General features: G+C 37.8%; 1 protein-coding gene across 1 annotated transcript in view; it reads right to left on the reverse strand.

Annotated features, from left to right (window-relative positions):
- Nucleotides 1–20,342, reverse strand: part of LOC104464417 (myotubularin-related protein 10-like) — a gene marked incomplete at its 5' end in the record, with an annotated part of 21,750 nt that extends 1,408 nt beyond the window's left edge. Inside the window, 14 exon segments of the mRNA XM_010077114.1 lie at nucleotide 1; nucleotides 3–118; nucleotides 1,044–1,214; nucleotides 2,563–2,732; nucleotides 3,605–3,675; nucleotides 3,862–3,931; nucleotides 4,057–4,187; nucleotides 5,177–5,265; nucleotides 5,440–5,527; nucleotides 5,955–6,129; nucleotides 8,415–8,505; nucleotides 17,779–17,921; nucleotides 19,005–19,077; nucleotides 20,206–20,342. The exon segment at nucleotide 1 is cut by the window's left edge and continues 63 nt beyond it. Of these exon segments, the coding sequence (XP_010075416.1) occupies nucleotide 1; nucleotides 3–118; nucleotides 1,044–1,214; nucleotides 2,563–2,732; nucleotides 3,605–3,675; nucleotides 3,862–3,931; nucleotides 4,057–4,187; nucleotides 5,177–5,265; nucleotides 5,440–5,527; nucleotides 5,955–6,129; nucleotides 8,415–8,505; nucleotides 17,779–17,921; nucleotides 19,005–19,077; nucleotides 20,206–20,342 (1,526 nt within the window).
- Nucleotides 20,343–25,721: the final 5,379 nt, after the last annotated feature.

Consider the following 25,721-nt stretch of genomic DNA (forward strand, 5'->3'; position numbering starts at 1 on the left):
GAGGGTTGTGAAAGAGCAGGCGATCCCTGCTGGTAAACTGAAGAGACCAGTCCCAAACACAAGGAAATCTGAGGCCTTTCTCATCACCCAGCTGAATATTTTTGCTTATGGCAAATTCCTGCAAGAAGTTAACATTCAGGCATATTAAAAATCAAAGAAAATAGGCTTATTCACAAATCTTAACTATAAACCAGTGCATAACTATTGGGCAAAGAAGAGCAGGGATGTAATTTAGAGGTGGCTGCAGACCAAAGCATCAGAGCAGCAAGACAGCCTGCTGCTGGAGAAAACAGCTGTACTCTGTTTTTCACTTGTGCAGTGCAGAGGCAGGACTAATGCTTACGTACCAAAAATTACTTTTCAGTGATATTAAATTGTTGGTTTGTGTACTCTTAAACCCCCCAAACTGTTATTCTGAGAACATGCTAATGGTCCCTCCATGCTCTACTTCTCTGTATGGTAGCTACCTGCAGGTTTAAAGGGAAAATGTATAACAAAATGACTAAGTTTTACTTTGATCAGTGATCAACTGTTTTCTATACGCAATTCTGATAAGCTCCAGGTCTCAAAAACAAATTTAAGCATTCAGTTTTCTCAATACCTTCACTGTGATACTATCTGAGCTTTACGCAGTCTTTTCCAACTTTTTCAACCATTAAAACAATTATGTCAAGAGATTTCAAAGTCTGCCTGAAGTGTGAAATTCTATTTATTGCCTGTCATTCTACTTTATCAGTTCCAGATATAAATCTATTTCCTAGAGGAGTACAAATAATAATGTACAATGACAATGCTTTTCTAGAAAAAAATTTTAAAAGACCTTCAATAGACTTTCTTCTTGAATAGTTAGTTACTGTCTATGCAAAGATCACCTGAAAGGACATTCTGATCATATTCACCTGGGGAGCTGAATATTTTGCCCTGAACAGAGTGTGACATTTTGAAAAATACAAAGGAATTCCATATAGTTGAGATGATGTTATTTCCAGAAGGGCAGGCTGAAGGCTCTTATTTGAAAAGTAGGTGTAACACTTCATACTCACAGTGCTTTCCTTTACTCGCTGATGAGGACAATTAAAAAGGAAAGTGCCAAACAATGAGATACGTGCACTGTCGTACAATACGGTCAAATACACTTCAGAGAACTCGAAGGCTGCTGGGTATTGTTCTAGCAGCTGCCAAACACAGTCAAGAAACATCAAAAACAAAGGAGACTGGGAAAAGAAACAGAGAATTATTAGATTTAACATAACCTCTTCCCAAGCCATACAAATTTATTTGCAGTTAGTGCTCCACAGAGTATTAGCTGTATCTCTGGTACATTCCTCAATAGGGTAAACTGTTTGGGGTATTTTATTTTTATGATTTTATGCAACTGTATTATCCTGTGTTCCTGTTTAGCCACTTCTACAAGCAATTATGTCAACTGGCTTTCTCAGTGTTAACTTTCTGCAGCTTTCCCTTCTTTGTAAGAAGCCAGTCAATTCTTTCCTGGGCTCTCTTCATACTCGTGTACCTGCAAAAATGCTTTATGCCATTTTGTATGTCCCTCATAATTTCCAAATTAGTGCTTGTATGAGCCTTCCTTACTACCTGGCCTTATTTCCATGATGTATATACTTCCTTCTTGTTTGAAATGATTGGAAAGCTTATGATTGAGCTGCATTAACTTCTCACTACACTTCCCAGCTCTTTCCACAGTGGCCCATGAATGGCAAAAGTATAAACTTATAATTTATATAAAGCTTCAGAAATACTTTCCTCTTTCCAGCTTAACTCTTCTGTATATCCTTTCCTAGGGTCAAAGTATCTGCTTTCTCATTATGTCCCCCTTGGTATTTCAGTTTCTTTATCTCTTTGTGCATTTTCTCTGCTTGGTGCTCAGTGTCCTCAGTTGATCTGTTGGCTCCACTCTCTGGGGATCCTGCTTTGCTATTACTCATGGGCATTGTCCCTGAAAAAGGCTGCTAACCTAGGGTCCTCTGTTTTTCCAACTGCAATTACAAGTCTCTCCTTTGCAACAAAGAGGCCAAGTAAGATAGTAAGCTGGAAATACTGAAAATCAAGCACTGTGCCACCTTCTAATCTCTCTGACAGCTGTGTATCAGTTCATAAAGCAGCAGTGCTTCTCTGTCAGCTCAGTACTTTGAAAAGTACTGCATATTGATACACCTTTGCATTACAAAAAACAGGGATCAAAACAGATACCCCTGGTAAAACAAACAAAACAAACAACCCTCTCCGAACCCCCTTTTATTTCAAATAAAAATGGGGGCTGTGTTCGCATTTGTAACAGCAGGACCTTCTCATGTGTAACACTGAAGCAACATAAAACCCCAGCACCATTTGACTGTACCAGGTGTTTCACCGATTCTCACATGGCTACAGAGAATAAAGAAAATATATCTCTGTCCTGGACAAAGACTCATTTTCTCTGACATTAGTTTAACGAGATTTGAAAGTATTTAAAAATGGTTTTACTTTTAGATTTCTATGTGAATAAACATTCAGGCTGATGTTAACCAGATACTGTTATCACATACAAATACAATTCATTTTTACCTCTTTGTCAGATCTCTTTAAGTGGTTACACCTGTCTAAAAACTGATATCCTGCCATGACCCATTCCTTCTGTATTAAGCTTTGAAATCCAACAATTGTTCGAAAATAGGGATCCAGCATGACTTGAATGAGAGAAGCAGCAAGACAGCTCAGGTCCCGTCCCTCTTCCTCTGTGAATAACATACAGAATGTATGAAATATCTAAAGGTATATATGCACATATGCAGAATTAGATCTCAGAGTAAAAAGTGGCAACTAGGTCTAGTGGCTTTCTTTGAATTTTGTTTAAAACATGCTTTTTGCTGCTGTAATTGTTCTCATAGTTAAAAAAAAAATCCCTAGAAGAAAAAAAACCACTTTTTTTTTTTTTTTTTAAACTGAGACTCATACTGTGGAAAAGGTCCCTGCAGTATCCAGTACAACAATAAACTTATCAAGAACAAAATACCCTCCCAAATGCCTGGTATTTAAACCAGGATGTGCTGAGGAGAATGTTCATGTTACTGGAAATTTTAAAACATATTTTCCACCCTGAAGCAGTTTTTGGAAGACCATTATATGGTGAGAGTGGGATATATCAGCTGAACAGGTCTTGTAAAAATTACAGAAATTACAAAATTTCTATCTTGACATGAGCAAGTTTTTCAGTGTTTTTTTCCTGGAATATCTGTTTGCACTTACACAACAGCAGCCACTGTTAGTGAAATACTTTTGTATATAGGACCTCTGAATAAAACTGATATTGCTTATCCAAGGAGTATTAGCCCAATTAACACGTACAAAACTTCACCCTGAAGTTCTGATCCTATCATATCATTATCAGAATAAAAACCACAAAGACACAAAGTCATATATGCCTCTGATGCTATGGACTATGCTACAGTTTACATACATAACAATTATTTTCCTCTCTAGTTCCTCAATGCCTAAACTATTGTGATGAGGTGTATGTGTAAAGATTAGAGCTGATTTGATCTAAATGTGTCTATCTACATTATCATACTAATGCTAAGAATTAGAGTGTGCTATATGGTTGTATTACCTTGTAGAACTACAGAAACGTGCTTACACTCCATCATATATACAAGCTCAGCAGAATGCTTAAGAAATGATCTGGACAGGAAAAGAAAGTGATACAACAGTTAATATACAGGTCCATACTCTAGAAGAAAAAAAATATATGGGATATCTGTATTTACCTAACTCAAAACAGAGAATCCTTCAACCGATTCACTGCTTACTTACACTGGTGAAGGTTTTTCACATCTCATTAACCACCATGTTATTAATGGTACAAACCTAATGTACTCTAACCAGTGAGTATTTTCCAGTGAGGACAGCCACTTCTCTTCAGTTTCTTCAAAAGGCTCTGCAACAAGGAAAGTAATTACATTGCAGAACAACTTCAAATAACAATTCCTGTTAGCCAGATCTATTAGAATTTGTTGTATTTCAAGAAAATAACCACCATGAAAGAAGGACAGTCCAGCATACCATTAACACACAGCTGTTTGAGTTTGATATGTGCAGCCTGGATTTCCTGGATGTTGGGGAGACACTTGTCCAAATCAGATTTGTAAACGTCACTTCTCAGGGGATGGCTTCGAGTTATTGCATTACAAATCCTAAGTAAGAAAATGAATCAGCCATTTTATTACTAGAGAGGAGAAAAACAGTCTTTCAAGAAACATGCCACAATCTTTAACTGCAAAGAACTAAAACCACATCAAACACGCATCTTATTTAAAAAAAAAAAAAAATTCTCTAGTTTATATTCAGGAGATATATTGCTCCTGGCCCACAGCTACTGACTCAAATGTTTTTGGTATCTGTTAGTTACAAAACAAAAAAAAGTGGAAACGTTGGGTCATTAAAACCACATTTGGGAAACGAAAATCTGAGGCTGACTTACTGTTAAATGGGTCCATTCAATTTTTAATTTTCCACAATTTTTAGTAAGACTTATCTATGCTAAATAAACAGAATGAAGTTTATAAAGCCAGGAAATCTGACAAGGTTCGAAATAAAACTCGAAGCTCCAGCCTAACGCACACAATGCAAGTGTCTATACTACTACAAAAAGTCACCCTACAAATTAAATCAAATACCAAGCAGGTAAACTACTTATGCAAGGCTATAAATGCCTTCCTCTTTCACCAAAACAGTGAATGACAAATATTTCACAGAAACACCATGCTCTTTGTGGCATTAAATCTATAGAACTGTACTTCCCAATGCCAAAAATAAATATTTTTTATTGTCTTGCTGAAGCAGGTAAGAAAATCTCCATCAACATAAGTTGTAGTACAGTAACATCAATAGAAAAGATTAAGTCTGATCCTTTTATCAATAAATTCTGTCATCTGAATGACTAACTGCCTTGAAAATAACATCCCTTAAAATTTGAAAAATTATTCGCTATTCCAAACTGAAGTGGATCTTGAACAGAAATTGTGCCAGAACTGTATTCAGAGAACAGTTTCTCAAAAGCTGTTGTATTACAACATTACAAAGCAAGTATTCTCTTAATCACCAACTGCTGCTGTATGTTACACCGTCACCACTTGTGTTATCCTATGCATTTGATTAAAGAATAACATAACTAATCATTTACCTTTGATCAATTCTTCTTTGTTGCAACACATCTTTAATGTTGGCCATTCTTACAAGAGCACTCCCATTAGGGTGATTCCAGGACCATAACTAATATGGGAAAAAAACACAAAAGAAACAACCAAATAATGCAGGTTAGTGTTATTCATACCATTTTTTTTTAATTAACGCTACACACCAAAACTACATTAATTGGCATACATATCTGTAAGATTAATATTCTACAACGATCAATAACAGTAACAGAATAAAGTCTCCACTTACTGGCATTCGTCTCCCAATAAAAGAGTAGGAGTACAGCTTAAGGTCTTGATCTGCTAAGGAAGATGGGACCACAAAATATTCTGGAAGGCTTGGAGAAAAAATATGATACAAAAGGTTACTTTCCCCCACATATTTTACCAGTTTTACTCTTGCTGCAGTGCTGTCTTACCAACTCTGTTGAACTATAGTGCACCAGCCCCTCCCACCACAGTGCTGACTGGTTGTCCTGTACATCTGCATGATCCTACCTATCACTGGTACAGCTCAGATGTATTTGTTTAGAAATATGCATGTTTCAGAGGGAAGTAGAAAAATATGAAAACAACAGATGCCAAAATATGACATTTCCTTTAACGCCAACATTTGCAGGATCTTTCAACTGGGGGCCTCTCCAGAGAGTGGCACATCTAAGAGGTGAAGTGCAGTTAGGCAGGGCAGAGGCTTTGGTAGAGGAGACAAGAAAAGAAAGTATAATTGCCTTGTTTTCTTCTATTTGTGTTATAAGAGAAACTTACCAAGTAGATATCATATAACCTTCATTGACTGAACAAACTCTCCACTCTGATGCACCCGTCCTTTTGATTTCTCTATCCCAATCAGAGTAAGTTTCAAACAAAGGTGTCTGCTGACTGCTGGCACTGCTGATGCCGCCGCCACCACCTCCTGGGTCTATTCCATTCACCTTCTTTGCTAGGAAAAGAAAATTCATCAATGCACATTTAAACAAGAGGGAAAAAAAATCTAACTCTTCACCTTCCTAATTACATGAATGAGCCACTAGCATCAGGACTAACATCACCTATTTTTGTATTACAGCAGACCAGCTGTAAAGTGACATACATGAAGATGTAAATAGGTTTTTTCCCCTGTAATTCCAACAGAAGAAGCAACACAAAATTTGTGTGCTGTGCTGCTAGAAAGCAAGACATACTAACTCTCAGGAATGAACTATCTTAAGTCACTGGATTTCTTTCTTCGAAAAAATTGGAGGCCAGGTTAAAATACATATTTTTTATATATATATATATGTATATGCGCGCACATATTTTTATATCAACATAAAAAGATGGCCTACCATTTTATGGCTAGGGACCAAGAAGATGATAAAGTCTGTTACTAATAAAGAAGGATCTCCTTTGCTGGTCATTCTTTAGGTGCCAAGGAGGCAGTCAGCTGTGTCAAAGGAGACTACATTTTGTTTCTTGACAGTTGGAAGTAAATTTTTAAATAAAAGTGAAATAAACTGTGACTGAACCCTGTTACCTCCCTGATGAAAGCTGCCAGCTGTAGCAAGGGTCTGTAAAGACGTAAGTGCCTGCCCAGACAAAGCAGAATACAGTGCCATGGCTCTACTGTCATCTCAGCGACTGTGTAGTTTCTACTTTCTGTATCTATCAATTTCATTCTTGCACTAGTACTCAGACTACTGATGTTTCTCAGAAGAAAACAGGACTAAAAGCAGAATGAAGTAGCTGTTCAAAGATAGTATACAGAGTAGTATTATAATCACCAAAAGATGGTGTATGTTTACTGTTCAACGTCAGGATATATAATTATCAACTATAGCCTCGGAAAAAATGATGTACATATGCACCAGAGCAATGCAGGCTCTTTATGTTCCTCAAGAAGCACAACAACAGTATGTCAACTTTTACTGTACTGGGACTAGCAGGGATAGAGAGTCAGAAAACACAGTGCTGGAATTGTAAGAGCAAAGCCAGAGATCTATGCTAAAAACACCACGGCTCACAACAACAAAAAAACCCCAACCCAACCCAAAAGTACTTCAAACTCTTTTCTCCAGCAACTGCAGCATAGCAGAACAACTATCTTCTGCCATTCTGGTCTGCTGCTCCAGAGGAACAACATTTTTTACCCACCTTATGTAATTCTTCCACTAGGTACTTTTCCATACAGCAAGTGGTATTTTAAGGACAGAGTAAAGGCAACTTTGTGACAGACTAACATGTTGTTCACACTCCACTTTAACATTTTATTGTAATTTTATCTGCAAATTGGCTTCCTCCCTAGTACTTTAAAGTGCTAAAATACATGGACCTTAATAACCGCCCAAGTTTTATCAGGTAAGAAATTATATGTGCAACGTAATCACATGCACAGTTACTCTTGTGCATGCACAGGGCAGTCATGTAGACACCTGCGTGGAAAACATGCATTTCTGTGCAAATTTGAAGGCCTGAGCTCAGAACTCCACAACATTTGAATTCTGTAACAGGCAGATCAGTGGTTTCTAGTGCCAGCTGCTGAGTAAATATTTCAGTACCACAGAACAACATCAATGGCACTTTCTCGATTTGGAGGCTTGTTACGCTAGAACTGATGGCTTTCAGCTGTGTACTGGCTGGGGAACACTAAGCAGTGACCGCACAGCATTACACTAGAAATCAAGTTCCAAAGGCATCTTTTTCAGGCTTACCTAACTGACAAGGAGATTGGCCTTGAGCAGAGAGGGTGTGCTCCAACTCAGCAGGGGTGGTGGAGGTTTTGAGTGGTAAGAACTGCCTAGTAAGCCTCTAGGAAAGAAGGTATGGAGTCCCAAGTTGCACAAATCCTCCTGCAATACCACCAGAAGAGAAACTTATTCCCAAAAGAAGGGCAGGTGAACAAGCCTGCCTGATGGGAGATTAGCTAGGTACCTAGCGTACCAATATAGACATACAACAGGAGGATCGAAGCGTGAATTAAGAAATATGAGTATTCATGCTGACATAAGTGCTGACATAGGTAGTCTTGTTTTGTTTCAGACAGGAAAGACATTTCTTTTGATTTTGGTCGTTAATGTCTATTACAACGAATGGCTTATAACTGGAAGTAAGAGGTTGGGTGCAGGACAAGCCAATTTTATTACCCCTGGAGAAAGCCTCAAACGCTTTTTGCCACTGCTTCTAGACAGAAGTCTTACTAAAATTACATATTATGAAATAGGAAAAAAACCAAAGTACTTTCATACTTACCTGGATTATGATATATTTCCCCAACATACTCAAATGCAAAGAGAAGCTGAAGATCCGTTGGCTGAGAATAATGAGCTATTGCAAGGCACACCTAGGAAAAACACATTTATTACTGTTATTTATAGACATAACATCTATTGCCCTTAATTATGACAGCATGAAATATGCAGACCAGAAGATAAAAATCAGTCCTCTGATGCTTTATTTCCATATTTTATTTGAGTGAATTATATAGCCAAAAATACTCATATTTGCCAAGAGACCATTACTGTAATCGTAGTAGGTGAGTTCATGACAATCTATCAAAAGTGATCACTGATAATGGTGGACTAAGTTTTTGCAAGAAATGTCAGACTGCAACAGACATCCCTAAACATGACTCTGTATCAACTGAGAGAAACACGTACTGGGGGCTACTGAGCTGTGCCTGCCCCCCTGCGTATAGAAGTAAGGAGAACAGAAGAAGAGAACACAACACACAGGTGGTGAGCACAGTACAGTAAAATCTCATTTGTAATTAGTCTTTTGATAATTTCTTTTTCAAATAAAGAGTACTTATCAGTGTAGCGTAAGAGCATAAGAATGGCCACACTGAGTCAGTTCAAAAGGTCCACGCTAGCCCTCTGTTCCTGACAGTGGCCAGCAACTGATGCTTAGGGAAAAGGGTAAAAACAGAGAAAACATATAATGAAACTTTACCAGGATATTTTTCAACAGTTCAGGGTTCAGGCACTTCCTAACTAAAATCTGGTATCTGTATTCAACAACATTTGACAAATATTTCTTATACAAAGTTGTCAGCTGGGCCAAGAGATTTTTGAAGTGCGACTTCCCTTTACAAAAGCCCTGTTGGTTCTTCCCTAAAGTATCATATTTAACCAAAAGTTTGTATCTAATTACCTTTTGATTATATTTTCCACTAATTCACCCCATATAGGCATCAGACTTACCAGTCTGTGCTACCCAAAACTCAAAACTTCAAAAATTCATGCTCTTGGAAGGGAAAACAAGAGGTTGCTTTTTGAAGACTTCCAGGAGCTATGTTAATCCTGCACCTCACTGAGTTGTATTCCAAAATTATGAAGGGCATTGACGAATATGAATGAAAAGCAAATTGCTTGGTAATAAAGAACAGCTCTTCCCCCCACGTTACTTGGACATAAGTAATGCACGGTGGGAGATGTTTTCTTCGTGTTAGTCACCTGTAGCTTGTTTGTCAGCTCAATGGCAGGCCAAAGATGACCCATCAAGCTCCAATTCCAATAAAAAGTGAGTTTTTAGGGTAGGTCCTTTTGCCAAGTGTGGGGGCTCTACAGTTAATTAAACATGCCAGTAATCATCCCCTCCCCAGTCCCCAGCTGATCATGAGAACTGAAACATCAGCCAAACTTTGAGGGTAGCAACTTGTCAGCTCCATTGAATTTTGGCCTGGACCTTGTAGGATCTGTCCCAGATGACTGGATTTCATTCACAAAAGAAACCCGCCCATAACTTCCAGATGCCTGCAGGTTTATAGCAAACTCCAACACTGTCTCTGGCAACCTGATGTGTTGATCAGGTTTAACCAGGCTGAGTCACAAGCCCTGCCCCGAGAAGGGAAATTCAGCAGAGATCTAAATTAAGAGAGAGAGATGCATCCTCAGAACAGCAGAGATTAACCTGGGGCACAAGGAAGAGTCTTGCCTAAGTCTTCACATTCTTTGTAATATTCTCGGGACCAGCATCACAAAAGCAACTGGTTTTCTACCCACATAAATTGCTCATTTTGGTAGAACCATAAGATGATTAAAATTCAGAGTGCAGCACAGGGTTTAGGGTTAGATACTAGACTTCAAATACAGCCAGGCTTTGTTAACCTTTGTTTCTTTGAATGTGAATATTCACTAATAAACAAACGATTTGACAAAAAAAACCTAGCATCTAGAAGAATCAAATTTGGGATTAAAAAAAAAAAACTTTCAAGTAGGGATTGGCATTGTTATTATCTAAATTTCAGGACGTGATTTGGAATCTTTAGCTTTGCCTTCTTCCCTCAGTATTGGCTTCTCCATTTTACTAAAAAGTACCCACCTTATCTCTAAAGAAAATATTTAATGAAAAGGAGGTTATAAAACACAAAACTCTGTTCTGCTTGTTCAGATAATGAAATTCCACGTGACAAAGTTTTTAATTAGAGACAAAGAAAGAGTATAAGTTCATATTATTACCACCTAAAACTTTTCCTTTCAATTTTCTTCATTCCTTTCAACTCCCCATGACTTTTTATATTTGGCAATGGCGTGACACAATTTATTCACTGTTTAGCAGTTTTGGATACTATTTTTGAAAAGCACTGTCTGCATCCAATAAATTGTTTTCTGTTAGTGAAGGAAAGTTTTCTTATTATCATAGACATGAAAGAAAGATTTGCATGACACACAACTGAAGGAATACTACTACCAGCAGCATTGTGTCAAAGCAAAACAAAAACAACTCGAGAGCTCACTTATGGGAGGTTCTGCATGGAGAAAGTTATTGTACTTTTACTAGCTTGTATGCAACATATATAGCATTATGGAACATTTCCCATATTTTTATTTACTTTGTCTTTTGATGGTGACATTCCTCACTATTTATAAAACCAGTAATGACTGTAGACTAACTTGAGTTGAAAATGGTTTTTCACAAATATACCCCCAACTAAAAAAAAATTCCTATTGAGTCTTAGAAAAACAGTTGCTTTAACTCTTCTCCCCACACCTTCAGTTCTACAGTGAAACTGCAAAAGAAAATAAAGGACAGGACAGTCCTGGGCAGGGGACGACCTCCCAAAAAAAGGCCAACAGTAAAAACGTCCCTGGGAAACAGTCTAGCATGACTTTTCAAATGAACATTTATAAGCTCATTTCCAGGATTTGGTAAAACTTTTAGTAAGTACCATTAAATAACTGGAAGCCATGCACATTTTATTAATTCTCGTGATTTCAGTGTACAAAACTAAGCTGAAGAAACCAGCTCTTCGTAATATTTAGCCTCTTCTCACAGACTACTTTTGCCTATTATTCACAAGGTAACAAAATGGACATCTGCGTACATACACATTTTGCCCTCCATTTTTCTATGTAACCTTTCAGTACAGTAACTGATATAAACAGAGTTACTCCTCGTGTTCATTTATGGGAGTGAAGGATGAAAGCCTTTTACTATGCTGATCTACTCTCAAGGCTTGAGGATGAACTGCAAGACATTAAAAAATTCCATTGTGCTGCCAAGTAACACAACAGAAATACAGTAAAACCTATTTTTAAAAGCAGCAGATGAAATGTCTGTCATTTACTTGCCACATTTGAGAAAGAATGTGTGTGTGCGCTGTGTTAAGAGGAGTAAAACTGTGTGGGGGAGACAGTAAGCATTCCCAAAAATGCTTCTGAGCCCAGCAGCAGAAAAATGCTCCCAGGTGTCCCACAGTACAAACATAACTCACATACCAGGTACTGCATGGGTGGATTGCAATACAGGTTCAGGACCTCTATTACTGTTATTTAAAAAAAAATTATCCTGCCGCTGTCTTCATTTTTACATTTTAGACAAATTCCACTCATGTATACACTAAACAAGTATTAAAGACATTAATTTTCAGTTTATTCCTCACTAAATCTGCATAGTAGCTTTACTGTCTGAAAGTTTCAGAAGAGAAGTACATTCCACAGATCTCAGCAGATTATCACCATAAGTAGAAAGCTCTTAAACTGGAAGACAAACATGTTTTACAGGAAATGTTCTCATATCAAACTGAAAAATGTTTGGTATTTTTGCCAATTTACAATTGTGTAAAGCTGAAGATATTTCGGCTTAGTCAAACAACAAGAGAATAGGCTGTTTGTTGGAAAGTTCATTTCTTAAAAGCAGTAAACACAATGGCTGTGATTATTCCACAGTACAAAGGCCATTTCCCTATGTCAAGGTTCCCTGTTCAGCCCCTATCTGGATACTTTCAGGGCAAGCCCTCCTCTTCAACAGTTTACCAAGGACGAGAGCTTCAAAATATTGCTAATGCTCTTGGAAAAGATCATTTTGAACACTCATATTTACGATGTGCTAAGCTAGCTCAGTGCTGCGTTTCACTGCCTTCCCTAAGGAAGGCTACTTGCCTTACAAACTCACTGGAAGGATACTAGTCTCCCTTGCTACTGCAGTTCCTATTCTGACTAGATACCTGCAGTAACAAGTCATGCAAACAGGACCAGATCAAGTCCCACGGACAGAAGCTGTTAATCTTCCTGGGGAGGAAGGCTTCTTGGGAAGATAAGCATCTCAGGTAACAAGACTTTCAGCCCTAACCACTGTGCACATTCTCCTAGCTGCTAAGCTATGAATTGTCTAAGTGAGAACTGCTTTTTTTTCCTTCTATAAAAATTCCAATTATGCAATAGTTAATTTGGTTTGAATACAAGTAATCCACACAACAGGAAACAGTATGAGGATTTCAGAAGCTCAAGTAACTTTTTATGTATCAGAATCGTTGTTTGTACAATAATGTGTTTGAAATCTAAGTACAGGTTTCCTAAGCCTTAAGATACATTGCTATTTTTAAAAATACCTTTAGATAAGTTTACTTCTGAAAAAAGTTTTCTTCACCCCCTCCAATCCCACTCCAGAGATCATAAAGATAACAACATCTTCTTGTGCGTTCCCAGAGTCTTGAGATATTACCAATTTTGTGATCTGTATAAACTATTAGAATAGGGTAACACAGAAGTTTGCAGGGGAAAACAAAAAACCCAACACATTAGAAAGGGTCAGGATCATTTGTCCAAAACTCTGGGTTTCACATTATACTTCATAACAATGAGGAAAAAATTGTCCCACTCCATCCCAAGTATTATGACCGGTGACAAGGTGAGTTTTGATTGCACAGGAAACAAGATTGGAGACAAATAATTTTCCTCCTGTTTCAATTAAGCATGTGCTTCTGAAACTGCTCTCATGCCCATTTAAAAAAACCTTCCTGAAGGAAAAGAACTGAGGAAGTTCCAGAAGAGAAAGGGACCAAGAAAACAGGGATATATTTAGGAAACAGGAGATTATAGGGTGTGTGCCATTCTGGTGCACTGCCAAGATTCATATGCATGGTGATGCAACACGCTATCCACCATCTAACAGTCATAAGATCTAACACCTTACCTTTTCATACATTTTAATTTCTTAGTCTAATGTCAAGTATTGCAGTGGCTGGAAATTAGCAGGAGTTTTCAGTTTGACTGTTTGTTGTGATTTTTGGAAAAAAATAATCCCTCTTCCTTTAAGAAATAAGAAATGCTCCTTCTTTCACACTGCCTAACTTAAGACTTCCCTAACTTGTTTACCCTTGCTTCCCCATCCTCCACTTCCTCCCACACCCATCAGCCTTTCCTTCCTTTGGAGACTCTATAGCTTTATTTTAGAGACAAAACAGCATTAAACTCTGCTAAAAAGTGATGTGTGAGCATCCATTCCCTCTATTATTCCTTAACTCTTGTTTCCCAAATATCCATTAATAAAAATGAGGAAGGAAATATTTACTTGACTGATTAATGGTGAGACAGTATTTTATTAGCATGTACTGGCTGCAGCTAATGTTGAAGGTATTTTTCTAATAGAACTGATTTTGAAGCTTCTTCACAATAATTTACCCCCAAATAAAGGAATTCACCTCAAAATTCAATGTGTTCTTCCAGTTTGTTTCTATTTAAAGCTAGAGTAAAACACCTGTGAAAGCTCCACCAATATTACTCACACATCATGTCTGTATGCGATCAAGTCAGTCAGACTGCCCACATCTGCAGCCTGACTGCTTTCAAACCTGGATCTTTCTTTTCACACTTACTACCAAAAAGAGACTCAGAATACTCTCTACTCTAGAAAGGCAGCTTAATTAGTAAGGGCTATTCTTCCTTATTCAGTAAATACAGACACTTCCTTAGGAACAGATTACATTCTCTTTGCCAACATCAGTTTATGTAACCAAATGCTGTTGAGTATTCCACTACATTCAAGGAACTACGCATAAAAAAATGACTTAGCTGTATAAAGCTAGTATCTGTTCTCCTTGTAACAAGTCCATAGTTAAAGCTCATTTTAACATAGTAATTATCAAGTGTGTTGTTTTTATTTCTTTAACTATTGCTCTAAACAGAACATTTGCTAGCATCTGGCAACAAGTTACAGACATTTATACTTCCCTCTTTTGAAGTGTGTATTTTAGAAGGTAGTATTTCATTTTGACCTACCAGTGCTAAGGATGATACTCCTGTATTACCAGGATGACATGTAGTTAGAAATCTCCCTGCTCTGATTTGTATAGCTGACTGTATTGATGTAAAGTTTGCTAAAGGAAACTACTTATGATTTATAAAGTGCTGGCATGCAGGTCTCTTGCTTTACAGAACAGAGATTGTAATGCTAACTGTAACATCACCTTCGCTTCTAACTATTTTAAAAGCAAGTGACAAAAACCTTATCCAAAAAAACTTCAGTCATAAATTCTTCTGAAATTGTTTTAATTACAATTTAAGTTTTAATTTAATTACAATTTAAGTACAATTCACTGATTCCAACAGAAATTCTGAGTTCTGTAGCTTCCCAACACTTAGCACCCTAGAGCACCTTCATAAAACACACAAGAACAATTTATTCGGTCCATTTTTCACTTGGGTCTTCATATATAGCTCCAAAATGAGCACAACCAAATTTGTGAGGAAAAAACAGAGCTGACAGTCATTTTAATTTTTCTCAAAGAGATGACTGGAGATTAGGCCCCCAAGTCAAAAGGAAAGCAGAGAAGCTGGAGAGGGTCCAGTGGTGGGCTACTAAAATGACTATGGACCTGAAGTGTATCTTCTGAAGAAACTGGGTTCATTTAGCTGTGCAAAAATGAGACTGCAGGAAATCACCACCAGGAAGGTAGTTACAGACTCGGTCTTGCCAGATGACATAATGGGCAGCCACCAGAAACTCATCTTGGGACATTCAAGATGGACATCAGGAAAAACATGCAGTACTGGAAAAAGTTACCCCCTGAGGGAGATGGCTTTCCATCCTTGGTGGTTTTCGAGATACAACTGGACAAATCCACAGCTAACCTGATAGAATCCTGGCACCTCTGAAGAGAAAGGCGGACTAGGTGATCTCCATGAGCCCCTCTCATCTAGCACCTCCGACTCCATGGTCAGTTCTCTCCTACAACATTCTCTCGGTCTGAAGACAACACTAGCACACTCAGCTGAAGATAAGAGCAGGAATTTCCCTTCATCAGAACTCAGTTATACTTTAAGTCCTGGTCCTCCCTACAAAAGTTACGCACACACAATTATTTCCAAGTAGACGGCTACCAGTGTTTTCATGCACAGATAGCTGGATGTTAATATATATTACAAGAGCCCTTTCAGAACTCTAAGGAGGCCTGACCACCTTCCTTTGTTTTTAAACATCAGGACAACCTTGCTAATATGGACCACTGAAGGGCAGGAACAGGAACGAGATAAAATCTTTCAAGAGTGTGGTGCTAGCATGCCATTTAAATGCCAGAAAGAACAAAATAACTCCATTCAATATGTTATGCAAGTTGTGCCTGCCAGCATCCCAAAACAATTTAAGCAAAATCCTGATAGAAGAAACCTGATTTAAGGACCTCATGGTTTTAGGCATTTATATTTTAATGCTAACAGAATAATGTCGTTCTGGAACATCAGATTAGGTTAATGGAACCTTTTCACCCTTCAGTAGAAGTGTGCTTCTGTGATACATCCACACAAAGTTGCAGTAACCTACTGGATGTACCAAAACTGCAATAGTAGCCACACAGCTGATAGTATGATTTGTGTAAGTCTTCTTCCACTCCTCTAGTGAGGCATTCTGATACTTGAAAATGGTAACTGTTATACTTTTGGCCACCACCGGTACTATCTTTATAACCACACAGACTCAGATGCTTCTGGAGCTCTAGAACTAGCTTTTCTTCCTATCAAAAGAAATAATGTTAGACCATGTCATTATAAATGTATGAAGCAAGCACCTTCATAAAAAGGTTCACTTTTTGCTCTCATCTAAATGCAGCACAAAAAATGTTAATAAGACACAGAGTTTATGCTCTCTTCCTCCTTCCTCCAGTCTAATTGCTCTTCTTGGCCCTGACAGCCAATTAGAAACAGTTGCTACAATGATATTGCAGGAGACAGGCTGCTCCAGGGGGATTTTATAGAAGCTGAGAAAGGGAATTGACTGCTGAAGTATCGCCAAACAATTACAAACAGGTTACAAACAGCAAAGACAGCAGGCAGGGACGAACCTAGAAAAACAGCAAAGAAAGAAGAGTCTGCTCCATTACTGGGCTTCTGCCCATGGATCACTATGAGATGGTAAAAGGTGAAGGAGTGACGAACTGGTTCATTAGTTGCTCAGTTGATAACTGCAAACAAACTTGTGTCTGGGCAGATGGTTCTTAGGACTTATGGCGTTAAGCTCAAACTTTATCCTACTGAGAAGGGGAACTGTTAAGCTCTGTGAGCAAATTGGGTCACTCCTCACGAAACAATTGCTGTGCCATGCCTGGCCACAAACTGGTGCCATGGAGGTCAAAGGACCTGTAACTCAAAAGCCTGCTGCACCGATCCAGAACAAGGAAGCTGGTGAGCTCATGTTGTTATGCAGACATACCATCTCTGGTAAGCAGAAACTTATCTGGACCTTACCAGGTTAAATATCATTGTATGATTTTGTTGAGACTCAGGACAAGTGTTAAAACTGGGGAAGGAATGAAATTTCTAGGAATGTACAGACAGAAGTAATTCCTCTTGTCAAGAGGCATGCAAGGCTTTGCTAAGTGAATGTTCAGAAGGAGCACATAGTTGTATGTAGATTAGAGAAACTGGTCATTTCAAGAGCTTGTTGGAGGACTTGCTATGTGAAGAAACTACGAAGTGTATATATAAAAATAGTACACTTTAGCTATGGGTAAATAAGGCTTATGACTTTCAGAAAACATATCAAAGTTTCAAACATTTTCCATAAAAATGTAAACATCTGTTGTACAGCTGCAATGCAGTATTCCAATTCCAGTCCTTAGAAAGATTTGTTTCATAAACTAGTAATTTTTAAAAGTACAACAGATACAACAAGAAATGCAGGTTTATCTTATATAAAAAACACAGTTAATACATCATGTTAAGTTTTTTACCTAATAATTTTGACTCTAAAAATCGAGATATTCTCCTGTAACGGAATGTGATTAATTTGCTATTCTTCCTTCCTACTTCTCTATCAAAACATAAACCAAAACATTCTTATTAGCACAGCTGTTGCTACATTTAATGACTAGAAGGCAAGATTTCATAAGAAGACACAATACCTTTTTTGCACTTTCAGGACCTGCTTCATCAAAACGAAATCTGACAATGCGGAAGTCTTTGCAATAAATTATTAATTCAGTTGGATTAAATTTAAGTTTTTGGTTGGGACCAAGGACCTTCTGCTTCCTCTTGGTGTCATTCACTGTAAAGAAAAGACCAAGTTATTGGACTGGGTTGTGTAAGTTCATTTAGTAGTATATTTCAGCTGTTCAATTGATGCAGAAAATCTATAGGTCTTCCTGTTGATCAATCTCTTTTCAAAGAAGTGTCTGAATTTCTGTTTTCTTTATGTCCAGATTATTTTTGTCCCTCAACCTCACAAACAAGGAATTAAGATGCAGTATTCCCAAGAGCAATTTTTGCTCCCAGACATTTAATTGCATATGGGGCAATGACCTTCCGATGCACAGTAATTGGCATATACATTGATTTTTTTTCTATATTTTTTATTTACTTGGATGTATAAAAAACTGCTGGAGTGAAAAAGTGCCAGAGTTAAGGCTACGATTAAGTCCTTATTTCTTACATAAAACTCAAGAATGTAAGTATAGTAAATTGCCAGCTGGTCTAGACCTGCATAGACAGGCCGTGTCCCTTAGCCTATGTATCTCCTTTTCAAATAAAGGAAGTTAAGTCATAAAAAGTAAGCAGAAGCCACAGAGGTTTTATTTGTGGTAACTGGGAAAACTGGGGCACATAGCTGTTGAGTGATTAATTGACAGAGCTGCCTGGCAGCAGGTACCTTCTGGGTTAAACTTAAGTACTTCCAGGGAACTCAAGACAAATGTTTTAGGACACCTCCAGCTATTCGCCTTCAATATAACAACCACACAGCAATCTCTTCTGCAGCATGGATTAAAACCACCCCTTAACTCCTGTTAGTAAAAGCTTCCGTTTCACTAAATTTAGGGTACACCTGTGTAACAGAAGAACAGCAGTGCCATAACAGGTGCTATCCTAGAATACCTGTTGATTCAGTATTGTAGTTAAATTTACAAACAATACAAAGACCCAAGTACATAAGTTTCTTGCATGGCACCTCAAATTTTATTCAGCTTTTAAGGTTTTTATCCCAATTTTAAATTAATCAAATTCTTCAAATCAGGGAAGATTAATGACATAAAACATTAAGCGTCAACAATTCTGCACACCCTAACAAGCAGTTAACAGCTTTGAACTGAGTAAGGTTAAAGCTTGTCATAATACTTAACTATTTTTGACATACCTGTGACAATCTGCTCAATGCATGTTAGCGGGACATCATGTTCACCAAGGAGAAGGTTTTTATAGTGGAATTTCTGAAACACATGAACTCATAGCCATTAACCGCAGTTCTGCAGTTCACAACCAGATACACAACACAACTTTGAAGAAACTGTGATAAAAATCAGGCATGCCTAGACTTTTCTGACATGTACCAACCCCGCCTATTCACAGGCAATTAGTGGTTGTGGAAACAGCTCTCTTGTGCTGGTGAATGCACACCGAACAGTTCAGAAACCCCAGCGGAGTATGCAAAATAACCTCACTACTTGCACTGAATTTACTGGCCTCAAAAATTGCTGTTAGAAATTTAATACAATCTCAACTGTAAACTAAATATATATGTGTATATATATGATATTTAAAAGTCTCCAACTATTACTGTAACCATAGAAAGAAAAAATATTAGTCTTTCAGAAAAAAGTTTTGACAACTACTTCATGTCAAAAACTAATTATTTGAAGTAGCTTTGGTCAAACTTACTAACCATTACTGAATAAACATCCATCTACTGTCAGAGCTTTGCACACACCTAGTTAATGGAGTGTTTCTCCTGAAAGCCAAAATGAAAGTGAAAACTCTACTGAAAACAACATACAGGTCACAACTTGGATTTCTCAACACTACTGTATGCTGTTCAAAAACTGACCAAGCTTTTCAATGCCATGTTCTGCTTTGACAAAGGTTTGGTTTCTTTTTCCCCTTTCTTTGTTGCTTCCTCTACAATGAAAAGTTTATTTCATGGTTACTTTGTCCTCCATCAGTAATGCCAATAAAACTTGGATGTATTAAAGGCTTTGCTCATCTGATGCTTGTCTAGTCAAAGACACATTTCCAATTATCTTCTTCAAGGAGGAACACGTTTTTATCTAATTCCTGCTTTGCCTTTTGTAAAACCACTTCCCAACGACACCCCCATAAAAAGAGGTAAATAGAGCTGGCTGTACTTCTCTACCAAACTTGCTCTGCTCTAATATTCTCAATGAAGGGATGGAATAGCAACACATTCAGAGCAGGACAGTGGAACCTCATCATTTAGCCTGCTTTGGTTTAGAAGGCATCGTATTTATATCAGATATGAAGCAGACTCACTTTGTTCTAATTAAATCCATTTCACCTATCACATTTGTTGTCATGATGTAGCGATGTGAGTAATAACGAACCTGTAGTGGCATTGGGTCATCCGTAATAAAGGAAATCTTGAAGTTAGTGCAAACCAATTTGCCCCACAGGTCATATTGACTTGTATCTGTTGCGATGCATTTCCTTACAAAATTTACTTCATTTACCACAATTTCACCTAAAACAGAAAAAGGGGAGGGGAAAAGAGAAGCCTATATAAATCTTGTAAGCACAACGATTCTAGGTCTGTAGTACCAAGAAACCCCTAACTCTTTACTTGTTTCAAGTTATACACATCTTCTGGGTAAACCTAGAGTTTAACTAACACCACTCGGGGGAAAAAAGAAAACTAACATTCCAAAATAGACAATATTGTGCAGCAGTTAAAAGCAAAAAAAAACCCACCACACACTACTTTCCTTATACACAGAGATCAAAATCTGCAATTTTTCACTATTAAAAAGTCATTGATTTGGACAACACTGTCCTTTAAACAAAGGTATACATTTATGTACTTCAGCTAGTATTTATTTTAAAAACAGAAAATAGCTGGCTATTGTTAAGTACTTCAGAGAGTTTTATGAACTTCATGAATTCAGAATAACCAGCCCACATCCAGTTTGGCATTTATAAAATGATGTTCAGGTGATTTCGTAACAGAAAAACCAGAACGCAAACACATTAAACATTCCTCACTATTTCAAAGTTTCTGCTGTGACCATCTAGTGAAGGAGATAAACGATTTCCTTTCGCAAAACACAAGATACAAATTAAGAAAAAAAAATTATGCTAATTCATCTTGGATAAGCTATGAAATAAAAAAAGCATACAGGCAAATGAGACTGAAGACCATTTAAAAAGAAAAAATGAAATTGCTATGCATAATGTTACTTTTTAGTTCCATAACAGAGGTTTCTGAAAGCTAAATACTAATTTCATTCTTCCTTCAGGAAATGAACTTGGGCATTTATTTTACTCCTGTGTAGGGCTTTCTGCTTCTGTCATCAGTTCAACCCCTTCCTTCTGTTGCTGCCTACTGTAAATAGTGCGGGAGTGCGTTCAAGGAAAGTGTAATTTTATACTAGCTGTAGTCTTTAAAAAACCACCAAAAACTAATGACTAAAGATTGCTAAAGCTTAATTTTCTCATAATAGGCTGGGCACATTTAGTTCCAGCTGTGCAAAAGCGTCCTACACTTTGCAAAAAACCAGCCAGTTCTTTGGGCGACTATAATGGCAGCAATCAGTTATCTGTATGCCCAGCGAGTATGGATACAGCTTTAAATTAATCTCCTATCTGTTTCTTGATCTAGAGGAGGTCTTTTCCTCAGGTAGCTACCACTGCGCCCAAGTAACCCTACATTCAAAGAACGGTCTGTAGCGTTCCAAACGCCTGAGCAGACACAGAGCTTTTACTGGAGTGGAGACCCAGCCTCTGCACACACGCCTCATCCTCAGCTGTTTAGCTACGCTGCCCTACCAGCTCTCTTGCTCCTAATACGATTAGGCATCAGCCTAGTTCAGTTGTGATAAATAGCTACAAAAATGTCTTGGACTAACTCTGTAGCCTTGAGCCGGCAGAATTATGTTTGAAGATGCAAAGGGAGAAGCTGCATTGACCTGTGGTTACCATATACATGCATAATCTATGCCACAAGGGGTAAGACTTGTGAAAATACTCCATAGACAGACGTGCTGGAGCTTTGAAGTCTTTTCTCTAGCATTACTAAACTGTGGTTAAATAAGCTTTTGAATTTAAAAAATCTGATTCTGACAGCTTCAAATACAGTACAAATAGTTAAAGTTCAGCCAAGTCCACAGCAGCTGAACACACTGTCTTATAGTGGGGCACAGGAAAACGACAAGCCCTACTTCTGTTAAACACAGCAATGAAAATATTTCAATACTTTTAGCAGATTCTGCCCTGAAACCTCCTAATCCCCTGCATTTTTTTCTAATAAGCTATTTACTTACTTAACTGCAAAAGCCCAAACTGGATATTAAAGCAATTCCTTCTCACAGTTGGTGTTAATCGTAAACTATTCAATGCTGAGTTCTCAGTCACATTCTGTCTGTGAAGCTTCCCCTCTCCACTGAGTCAGTTCTAAACCTAAATAGTTTTTATTCTTCCCTCTCTCAGTACCTCCAGTGTGCCACTGCATTTCCATTAAAGAGACAGTCAAATACACCATGAGATGAAGTGCATCCTCTGTAGGGTTTTTCTTCCCCTCCATATAACATTCTCTTATCTGTTATCAAGTGAAGTATTTTTCAGTATCACACAGAAGGCACTCTTCCTAAGAGCGCAAATCGCTCATAAACTATTTCAGTACTTCATGTCTTTGATGCTGCCAAACACTACAGAAATAAGAGATCCATGCAAACTGCTTCAATGTGAATCTGACACAGTTTAAAACATGCCAGCTACACCATTCTCTTTACCAAAGCCAGTCTTTTTTTACTGCCCTCCTCCAGTCCTCCTGAGTGGCTACACTACAGCATGTTAATACTAATCCTTTTCTAGTGCAACTTCATTTATTCTCATTTCATCCAACACAAATACATGCTGGATTTCTTGGCCTAGCTTCTCCTTTGCACTCAAGTTTACAGCCCTAACACAGAACTGAGTTTTGAACCCGAGTATTAGAACACGGAAAGACAGGGAGCACACGCATATCAATTTCAACCAAAGGCTTTAAACACTTACAACGAAGTCTGAGAAAGTCTGCAATGCAAATTTAATAGATGAAGTTTTCAAAAAGCCTCCTGAAACTGAACTTTTTTTTTTTTTTAATGCAGGTTTGGAATGTTACATTGACCTGGCTTTTATCCCTCATTTGGATGCCTATAACGAGCAATATAAAAAGGCACAAACCTTCCACACTTAAAATTAGAAGAGCACCGTAAGCAGTGTTGCTCTTGCACAATGAACCCTTCTTGCATTTGTAGTTGAGTAGGTGATTTTTCTATACAAGCATCAACAACGGAGCTATTCAGAGATATTACACTGCACGTTTTCACAATGTAGCCGCTGCTTTTTTCCAGTAAACAGTCACAAACTGTTCCAGACAGTGAACAGCAGTCAACACTTCCATGTGACTCTAGCAGTCAAAGAATGATCTCAGGAGACAAGAGCAGTTTGTTTAAACTCTGACAGGAAACCAGAAGAAAAATTACAGGTTGCCACCCTTACATATAAAGCCTAATCTTGTTTAATAAAAATATGTCTACGTGGAATACACGAATCACAACAATAACACAAGAGACTGAAGGATCTAGCCAGCTAATACACCTTCCACTGAACACACAGCCTCTGAAACTGTTAAAACTTGAGAAAAATTCTGCTCCCCCTTCCAAAAGCACATGCAGTTTGGCTGTTTCATACATTGGATGTTAGGAGAATTCATGGTATATCTGTCTAATCCACCACAACGTGTAACTCACTACAATCCAAACAAAACGCAGAGAGCAGAGCATGCCCGCAAGGGAGATATGACTGAGACTGCAGCAGGAGTGCCCAACAGGTACCACAGCTGCTGAGCACCAGCACCAGTTCCTCCTCCCAGTCTGCAGCTGCTCTGAGCGGGGCAGGGCTAGGCTGAGGGGCTATTTATTTATGCAAAATTTGAAAAAACAACCCCCAATCAGTAGCGCCCTAAAATAAAGGATGTTCTGCACCATTTTGCCTACTACTGAAGGATATTTTTGTCATTTTTGGTGCCATGCCCCACAGGATCAAGTTGAATGTTTTTGTTGGTTTATCTCATGCAGGCAGTAATTTGTAACTTACCACCAGGAGCTCTGGATCTAATAACCTCCACACACGCAGGTCACACAAAACATCTAAACATTTTTCTTAGCCTTTTTGTGTATTTCGTGTCAGTTTTATCACTGTTCGTTGTCAGTAACAGGGTAATCAGACAGTGAGTAAATTTGACAGATCTGAAAAACAAAGCCAGAGCTGCTAAAATTAGCACTGCACTAGAACCTGTAATTGGAAATTTCCCTATTTTCTTTAGAGACAAAGGTCTGGATTCTTTATAGCACCAGGAGCTGCACAAATAATCCTCTTTCACTGATGCACCCAGCTCTTGCATTTGCTATTTTAAGAATCTGTGTTATCTTAGCTTAAAATTCAAGAAACATGCCAACAGAGACCTCAGGCAACTTCCAGGTTTTCAGTTGCTCACTGAGCTAGTTACCAAACTCTTCCATCCAAAAGAGTTTCCACCGCAGTTTTGCTGCTACGAATACAGAAGGGCTGTAACAGAACAGCATTATCTTAGAACCTTAGTTTTCAGGGAAGAAGATTGGGTAGCATCTAGGACCACGACCTACTAATGTTCGATGTGAAACAGACAGGATTCAGCAAATCCAACAACAGACTGAATATACAAATGTTGCACAATGAAATAAAGTAACTGAGCAGTTTACAAGGTGAGGTATTTATACTGTATTGTGTATATATATATATACGTATCAATACATACACAGAGACAGCACGCACACACATGCATATATACACATGTTAAAATGCCAGCATACAATATTTCTAGCACATTGAGAACCTGATACTTGCTAGAGGCTACGAATGGCTGTCCATACATGAACACCACAAACCCTGCAGGCTCAGGAAGTTTGCAGTTACCCTACACATTGCTAAGGGACCTTTTTCAATGCTGTACTGGAAGCATAAGAATAGATTTATTAGTATAAGCTTTCTTCAATGAGCACTGAACTTCTAAATCAAAACCTGAGTATGTTTAGTGTATGTTCAAGGTCCAATAGACATAAGGACAATCAAGGATATTAAATACTTCATGTAGTCATGTAATTCCTACCTAAAATCATAAAAACCTAGCAGCTGAATACACTTAGGAACCTAAACCCCTGTTCCTCATTTATAATGCTGATATACCCAATTAAGACAACAGAGAACGATCTTGTTTATGTGAAAGATAGTCTTAAGAAGTTCACAACAGGAAAGCTAAAGTTAATTCAAGTAGCCATTTAACCGTATTAAAAATGCACATTGATGAGTTCACTTGTATTTAGAAAGACCTAAGTCTAAAACGGTTCAAAAGAGATTGGCAAATAATTAACTTCTGTAAATTCCCGAGTAAGAATTTCTAATAAAAACTTCATTAATAAGTAACTGAAATCTAGAACATCTTCACCCATTTAGCTGCCTTTTCTTCGCTGTTCTCTTGTAGAAAGAATACCAAAATTGTATGAGTTTATTAGTATGCACCAAGCATTTAGATGTAAATGTCTCTAATCCACTTCTAAATGAATCTTCTGTTCAGTGTGCTCAGCCACTTCCAAACTTAAGAAAAAAGTATTTGTAGACTCCTAAAATAATTTTCTTTTATCTCTTTTCTGATTTTCATGAGCTCTTACAACGTATTTAAGGATTTAAGGTATGCGAAGACAAAAAAGCTGCACACTACTGTAGGTATCACCCATCTTCTCCCCCCTCCCCCAGTATTTTCCAACTTAATCAGTTAAAAAATAGGGTACCTCTAAATTTTCTGTAAATCTGCAGAAAGAAAAAAAAA

The sequence above is a fragment of the Pterocles gutturalis genome, unplaced genomic scaffold (assembly GCF_000699245.1).
Source record: "Pterocles gutturalis isolate BGI_N339 unplaced genomic scaffold, ASM69924v1 scaffold22238, whole genome shotgun sequence".
Taxonomy (NCBI): Eukaryota; Metazoa; Chordata; class Aves; order Pterocliformes; family Pteroclidae; genus Pterocles; species Pterocles gutturalis.